Source organism: Phaethon lepturus, unplaced genomic scaffold (genome assembly GCF_000687285.1).
Source record: "Phaethon lepturus isolate BGI_N335 unplaced genomic scaffold, ASM68728v1 scaffold32765, whole genome shotgun sequence".
Lineage (NCBI taxonomy): Eukaryota > Metazoa > Chordata > Aves > Phaethontiformes > Phaethontidae > Phaethon > Phaethon lepturus.
This window is the reverse complement of record NW_010543299.1, coordinates 8,577-16,213: the sequence shown is the minus strand read 5'-3', so window position 1 is coordinate 16,213 and position 7,637 is coordinate 8,577. Positions and strand designations below refer to the sequence as shown.

General features: G+C 53.8%; 1 protein-coding gene across 1 annotated transcript in view; it reads left to right on the top strand.

The window, feature by feature from the left end:
• The window catches only part of PFDN1 (prefoldin subunit 1), a gene marked incomplete at its 5' end in the record, with an annotated part of 33,266 nt that extends 25,925 nt beyond the window's left edge, over nt 1–7,341 (top strand). Inside the window, one exon of the mRNA XM_010288307.1 lies at nt 7,183–7,341. Within this exon, the coding sequence (XP_010286609.1) occupies nt 7,183–7,266 (84 nt within the window). The remainder of the gene's footprint in view (nt 1–7,182) is intronic.
• Nucleotides 7,342–7,637: the final 296 nt, after the last annotated feature.

Below are 7,637 nucleotides of genomic sequence, written 5' to 3'. Positions count from 1 at the left end.
TTGTCAGCAGGTCCACCGCCTTCCCATTTGTGCGTTCCAAGTGAAATCCCATTAAACAGAGCGCACGTCCTAAGTACATCATCTTCCGTGACCTCAGGCTGACCAAAATGTTTGCCTTGCCTTCGGTGCGTGTGCTGTTCTCTGGCAAGGGTGTTAGGGTGGCTGGAATTGCCCAAACAGCAGCAGTGGCCTCAAGAGCGAGGGCAGTTCACACTCCTGCTGCCGCCTGGCCCCCAGCGTGCGGGCCACACAGCTTGCTTTCCTCTTGTGGAAGATCCTTCCCCAGACAAGTGTATGCTCCCAGCTCTATCTCAGGATCTGTTGATCACTTTCCCAAAGAGTGCGCGCACACAGCCCTCAAGGAATGCCAAAAATTATCTGAGTTAACTTTGGGAGATATAGAAACTCTCAGCTAGCAGGTTTATTGAGACAGTGTCATGAGATGAGTTGTATCAGGGCTCCTATTTGAGGCACTGCATCATGCCTGAAGACTCTGCAGCATTCCTTGACAAAAGCTTTCTAAGCATGAGAGTGGGATGCCAGCATCTGGTGGCTGGTAGCCAAGTGTGCTGTGAGCTGTGGGGAGGGAGGTGTTCTCTGGTAAGGAACCTGCCAGCTTGTTTCATCCTTACAAGCTGGATGTAAAACAACTTTGTAGAAAAACAGGGTTTTTAATAAAAAAGCTGAAATGAGAAGCCATGTTCCAATACCAGATCCTTAAACTTCCATGGAAACATTTTTGTTTGGGTTTAAGCATATTTGTGTTTGCAGGTCAGGGGTTGAAGCTCTTTCTCTTGCTGAGGTGAAGAGGGAGAAGTGGGATTTGAAGAGAAAAAGGAGTGGACGTTGAATGAGAAACCGCTACTTGAAACAGGAAATTCACCTGTGAGCACAAGGCGTAATTGCAGCATGAATAAACTATGTCCTGCTGAGAGCAGAAGTGCTGTTTTGGCTTTTGGAATTGTGTGCACACTGTGCTGAACTGCCAGCTCTAGACAAGGCTCTGCAGACATGTGGGTCTGGCCAGTGGTTGACCAGCTCTCTCTGAAGGCAGAGGCGTCTGAATCACAGTGCTGGGGGAAATACGTTGCTTTGATCATCGAAAGCCTGTCCGAGAGGAGCTGATTAATAGTTTTTTCTTGCTGTGGAATCTGTGGATGCTGGCTTTTTAATCTGCCAGGAATGTAAGGTCCGGGTGTGTCATCATGCCTCTCCAGCAAAGCACTGGCCTCGCTAGCAGCATGATGCAATGGGAATGGCAGTGGGAGGCTTGAGCAGGAGGTGACTTCCCGCCGTGTCAAAAGGCCATGGGCCACCTCAGTTAACCACAACTCCTTTTCTTCTTCAGGGTGTGAACCGTAGTTGTATTTGCATTAAATCCAGTATTTCCGCAGCTGCTGCCAAAAGCAAATAGCGCAGAGCGGGTTAGGGAGCGAGTGTTGCCCGTGACAGGGAGCGAAGTGCAAGGAAGAGCCGTGGTACAGGATAACAGCAGGGGCAAGTGTCTACGGCATTGGTTTTGCTGTAACCACCAGCACCAGGGCACAGGCTTGCCATTCCAGTGGGTGTTGGTAAGAAGCGTGTGCAGTGAGGGATGGTTTGTGGGTGCTGCTGTATGTAGCCTGTGGCTGAGGACAGTAAGGCTGATGCTTCCAAGAGCTTTGTGCTTCATATGTAGGTGAATGAAGAGGCAACCGGGATTGGCAGGAGCCGCCCAGAGCCATTGCCTGCAGCTGCCCAGTGCTGCTTGAGAGTGCAGTGGGCATTGCAGTCCATCGTCTTCACTACGGTTACTAGTGAGGAAGCAGTTACTAGCGAGGAAGGAGCTGCCCTGCCTTCCTTGCAGACAGGGCTGGGGTTGGTGGTGTCCTTCCTGCTGGGTCGTGCAGCATTTTCTGCGGGGCTGTTGGCTGCACAGCCACCCTTCCTCCTGGGAAGGGTTCCCAGGAGATCAATGCCTGTTGCCTGTTGGATGGGGCTGTGTGAGCTGCATCTATTTTTGGCCGCATCTCTGATCACATGGGAGATGGTGCTTTTACTCTACATAGCTGTACCAAAACCCCACCCCCACACAGGTTAGCCCCTCACCCCACACACGTGGTTTAGGAAGGCTGCAGGAAGGCTTGGAAGTGCGTAAGACTCCTGAGAGCTGGGACGGGAGAGTAAGGGTTAGGCATGGTGGCACCATCTGTGATCAGGTGCAGGGGAGCCTCAGAGCCCCCAGTAGGTGCTGGGAGGTCCAGCTGGTGCGGTTGGCTTTTCTGCCCAAGGAGGAGTTCTTGGCCATCTCTTCTCACCCTCCATCTCAGTGCCCAGCAGCCATTAGCACGGCAAACCTACTTCCACAAAGCAGGTTTAGGTGAGAACATTTCCTTTTGGGCTAGTTTTCAGACAGATCATCAGGGCTGTGGTTTGTCTTGCTCGCAAGTGCTGCAGCCCTTCCTGGCTAGGGAAGGTGACTGTAGCTGGCAGCAGGATTAGCTTAAAGGAGTTACTAAACTATGGGTTGGGAGGCACTGACTTTGCTGGCTTTTTAGTATGCAAATCTGCAGAAGATGCCTCCATTAGCTTTTCTGCACATGGCCCAGACCTCGCTAGCCTGTCTCAGTAGCCATGTGTTGGTCTTGTGTCCCAGTGCAGGTGGCAGTGCCCTTCCTGTGTGGGGACAGAGCGGGGTAGGAGGGGGATCGAAGGGCTGTCACCACAAATAATGGGTTGGATGAGAACTGGTGGGTGGCCTGTGGTGGGAACAAGTGAGGGTGCAAGAGCTTGTCCTGTGCTGGAGCAGGGCAGCTGGCTTGATTTCAGAGTGTGTGTGAAGCGTGCCCAGAAATCTGTAGCTGCAAATCCTGCTACCTTCTCACATGCCTTCAGCCACTTTCAAGGTGGCCTCCAGCTTCCCTTCCTTGCTTCTGCAGTGGAGAGGCTTCTCATGTGCTGATGGGACCTGCAACCTTGGGTCATTCCTGCCTGAGTGGGAGTTACTGTGTGTGGGTTGTGGAAACAAAGCAGTGTTTCTGAAAGCCCTGAAAGCTGCAGTGCAGGGAATGGTGTGCACTCACTGCCCTGGCTGAGCGGGTGTTCAGAAGCTGCACCTCTCAGCTGAGTTTCAGTAACACGGAGTGTGTTTTGCAGTGTGGTGAATAAATCTGCAGCAAGTGGATGTGGCAATTGTGAACCAGGAGGAGGAACCAGCCCCTCACTGTAGCCAGAGCCATCGGCTGACAAACCAGCCTTTTCCTGCTGTGCTGTGTTTCCTCCTTCGCTGCCTTGCCACGCTCCTTGCGTAACTGCTGGGGAGACGCCAGCACCTCGTGGCACTGCCTGTAGAGCGTGGCCCTATTTGTAAGCCCTGAGTTGGGGCTTCTCTGGGAACTGAGTGGCATGTGTCACCTCCAGGCCCTTGCCTTCCCAAAGCAAGTCTCCTTTCTCAGTCCTACCCTGATACTCCGTGACTCAGGCAGCGGTGTCTCTTGCTGTTTTTGGTAACCACCTTGTCTGGCCAGAGGCCTGCAGGGCTGATGGGTGGGTGAGGGTAGTTTATGGCACTGCTGGTGTGGGGAGCAGATAGGTGCTCTGAATCTGCAGCCTGTAGGCTGTGCAGCATCTGAAGTCACTCAGGCTCCTGACTGGCAAGCACTGGAGTTACTGGTGTAAAAGTACTACCAGAGGCTGCAGAGAGCAGCAGCCTTTGGTTTCATGAGGGACCAAAACCAGCAATACAGTTCTGGCATTGCACTGGACAGTTGCTGCTAGCTCTACTTGCCTTGGCACAGGCAACAAAGAATTAACACTTGGAGGAGCAAACATACCTTCAGAGGAAAATATATGCAGCTAATTGGGTGATGAGCTAAAACCTAGCAGCCCTAGGCTGGCCCAAAACGGAGGGTCAGAGGACATAGGATTAACTAGGACTGCAAGTCAACATGAAGTGCAAATGAAAGCAGTGGGAGTTCAGGGAAGCTTGGAGGTGGGGTTTGGGAGGCTTCAGTAATGTTCCTTCCACAGCAGCCTGGCAGATCTGGCTGGACCAGAACAGCCTCCAGGGTGACTTCAGAGCTGCACTGTCAGACCATCTGTGGGCTCTTGGAGAGCTGGTGTGACTAGGCAGAGTGTGTGTCAGCCGGCTTGCTCACGGCACTGCCCCCCGGGGAGGGCGCACCAGGGAGAGACGGAGTTTCCTGTCTAGACCTCTGTAATTGTGGTGAAGAGGGGTTTGTATGCAAGCTCCTGCTCCTTCTCCTGTGATTACTGAAGCAGAAACCAGGCCACATCTCCTTGGGAAGGAACACCTTGCTTCTGCCACGTGTCTTGGAAAATGCGGCAACCGTCTGCTCCTCGGTCCCCCTTGATTCCGGCCATTAGTTGGAATGGGAGCCAGCTGCTGTGCTGGCTCCAGTGCTGCCTGCTGCCGGCTTGCAGGAGAGCTCAGAATGTTTGCAGCCCCCCGGCTCCGTGTGCAGGGTTTCCCTTGATGCTCAAGGGATGTTCCTTGAGCCCAGGGCTGAACCTCCCCTGGAGGCTGCTTTTGGGAGGAAGGAGTAGAAGTGTCAGGACCAGCCCAGATCCTCTTGCCCCAGAAACTGAGGAGAGTGATTGAGGGAAATACAAATACCCTGAATCCTCACCTGCCAGGGACCACAAGTGATGCTAAAAGTAAAGGAATGGCATTAAACCATGTCCCTTTGCCATGAGCTGGGTAGCTCCAGCACCCCTGCTCCCCCAGGGAGGGCAAAGCACACCACTGCACAGGAGTGGGCACAACAGCCATGGATGCTTCTGCGCTGTGTCAGGCCGTGTCAATGCTCAGGGTCCCTTGTCCTCAGGGAATTGGGCCCCGAATGGTCACCAACATGGCTTCCTAACAGGATGCACCTGAAATCCCACTGTGCTAGGAGAATAGAGCTGTCGTCTGCAGCCTGCCAACTCCTGGCTGCATGTGGGTTCTTCCCTGTGTGGTGACAGGGCTGCCTGGCTGACCTGAGGTTGCTGCTGGGGCCAGCCTGCCTGTGGAGAGCTGGTCTCTGGAGATGTCTCTTGCTGCCTGCTAGTCATGAGGGGGAGTGGAGAGGAGAGAAAAGTAGAACAGTTTCATAGACTAATTTAATTGCATTAAAAAAATGTTAAATGAACGCATAGAAGTCAACTCTGCTGCTGACTCTCCTTCAGTCAGCAGAGCGAGGTGGAACTCGGGCCCACACAGGGTTTCCAGGACCTGTCTCCCCTCGCAGCCTTCAGATTCAGTTCCCTAGATGTGAAATCCCTCGACGTCTGTCTGGGCAGCGTGAGAACAGCGCGGCAGTGTCAGAAGTCCTGCTCGTGCGTCAGCGAGTCGTTGGCAGCGGGAACCCGCGTTGCACCTCCTCTCACAGCGGTTTCCTGAAAAGCAGCCCTTGTAAGTGAGAGGGATCCCACATGCCTGGGGACTGCATGAGAGGGACAAGGAGTCCTTTGCCATACCCACAGCCCGAGCTGTCACTAAGAACCTTTACTGTTTAAATAAAAGCCCTTCAGTATTTAGAAATGGGGCTGGAAGAGGTGCTCTCAGGGCATGGGCATTTCATCTGAGTGTATAGAAGTGTCACTGCAGGTCTGCTGTGAGGAGATGGATGGGGAGTGATGGCAGCAGGACTGTCCCATGTGCTTGTGAGTTTTCCTTCGGTGTTAGGGGTCCCAGCTCCCTGTGGGCTTGTAGGAGTCAGGGGAGCATCAACTTTGCAGTTCTTGCCTGTTGTCAGCTGGCAGTGGCTGTGTCCTCTCGCTCACACACAAGCCCTCCGGCCTGCCCCCATAGCAGGAAGATGCTGCTTGGTAGGGGCTAGCATGTGCTTTTGCTGCAACCTGCACCCATGGGTGCTTCTCTGCCCCAGCCAGCTGGCAGCTGGGGGAACAGCCCAGAGCAGCATGTGTTTCTACACTTTCCCCCAGCTCCCCCGACATGGCTGAGCACTTCCACTATCCCCCTTTAGGTGTCCTTGGTTTTGGTGGGCTTTGGAGGTCATTCATGCCATATCAGGCTCCTTTGCCCGTGGCTGGGGAGACAATTAGTGTAGCCTACAGCAGGATGGTCTAGTCTGAGGCCCAGACTCCTGTAATTTAATGATAATCCTGCCAATGCTTACTGGTACCTAGCTTGGCCTGGAGACCGAGCTCTATCAAGCTCTCCAGGCCCGTGGGAAGGGGCTCAGTGTATGGCTGTAACCACCGTGGGGTAGTGGGAGCATCGTGCGCAGCGGTTCCCAGCAGGCTTTGCTGAGGAGAGGACCTTGTGAGGACAGCAAGCTCTGCGCCAGCCTGCAGCACGTACCACCCGTGGAGCCCTGCGTGTGCCCCTGAGGGCTCTCCCTGTGGTTCTCTGCAAGGGTCCCCCCAGCCCAAAGCGAAATGCATTTGGAGCCATGCTCTCCCTGCTGCTTCCCAAGGAGGTCTGCATCCAGCCATGAGGGCTGCCTGCACTTGCACAGCAACGCCTTCTGCCATCCTGGCGTCCACCAGAGACTGTTGTGTCTGTTGTTTGGAAACCCAGAGAAAATAGTCAAAAGAGCCAAGCACCGATTTTTCCAGTCACCTAGGAGCACCCAGACTAGCAGGAAAAAACGCTGCATGCTGAATTCCTATCTTAGGATGCACAGCTTCAGGCTGCTTCCCTGCCAAGCCTAGCCTAATTAAAGATGATTAAGGAAACACACGTATTTGGTGATGATGCCAGGGAATTTCTGATAGAAAGGAGGATCTGGGTTTAGAAAACTGGCCCAGCTGGGAAGAATAGCCTTTTCTAGAGGATTTTGCTGTTGTCTCCATAAGGAGACCTCAGCATGTTACTTCCTCTCTAGGCTCCAAGCGTTACAGGATCTGGTTTCCTTTTCTTTCCTTGCTATGGTTAATGTATCCTACTCTTTGCAGCTCTGCTGTTGCAACAGCCCCAGCAGCTCCAAGGAGGTTTCCGAGGGAACAAAATTCAAAGTCTGTGTAAACATTGCCCAGGGTAAATATTAATGCTTCCAGGATGCCTCTGGAAATTAATAACCGCTGTCCCCACTTCGGGAAACCCATAGGGTCGCAGGTGCCCTCAAGCAGGCAGCTTGTAGCTCTGTCCTGGGCTGCTCTTGGCCCCAGCAACCTGGCACATACTGTCAGTGCTAAGGTGGACCTTAATTCTTCTCTGGGTTTTCTGCCCTGCAGCAGAAGAAGTCGTACCTGGAACGGAGCGTGAAGGAAGCTGAAGACAACATCCGGGAAATGCTGATGGCCCGAAGGGCGCAGTAGCTGTGCAGTTCCCCTAGGGCGTCCTGCAACACCCTCTGGATGTTTTTGGGCAGCTCTGCGTGCTCGCTGCTCACCACCGCCCGGCTGCATGAGCTCTGTGCTGGGGCAGTTTCAATAAAACTCTGCTGTGAAGCCTGAGCTCGTTTCCTCTGCCTGCTGCCTCGTCATCTTGCAGTGCCTGCTCTCCCTGTGGGGTTTTGATGGAGAAAGGAGGTGGTGGTGGTCGGATTTGGGGTGAAGGCCCTTCGGGGAATCCTGCTTCACTTTAAAGCAGCCATAGCCCTCGCTGTCTAGGAAGATCCCCGTGCGCTGCTCGGCACCGGGGAAGGCTCGCTGTATTGTTCTGCTTGGAGTGGGGCTGGCAAAACTGC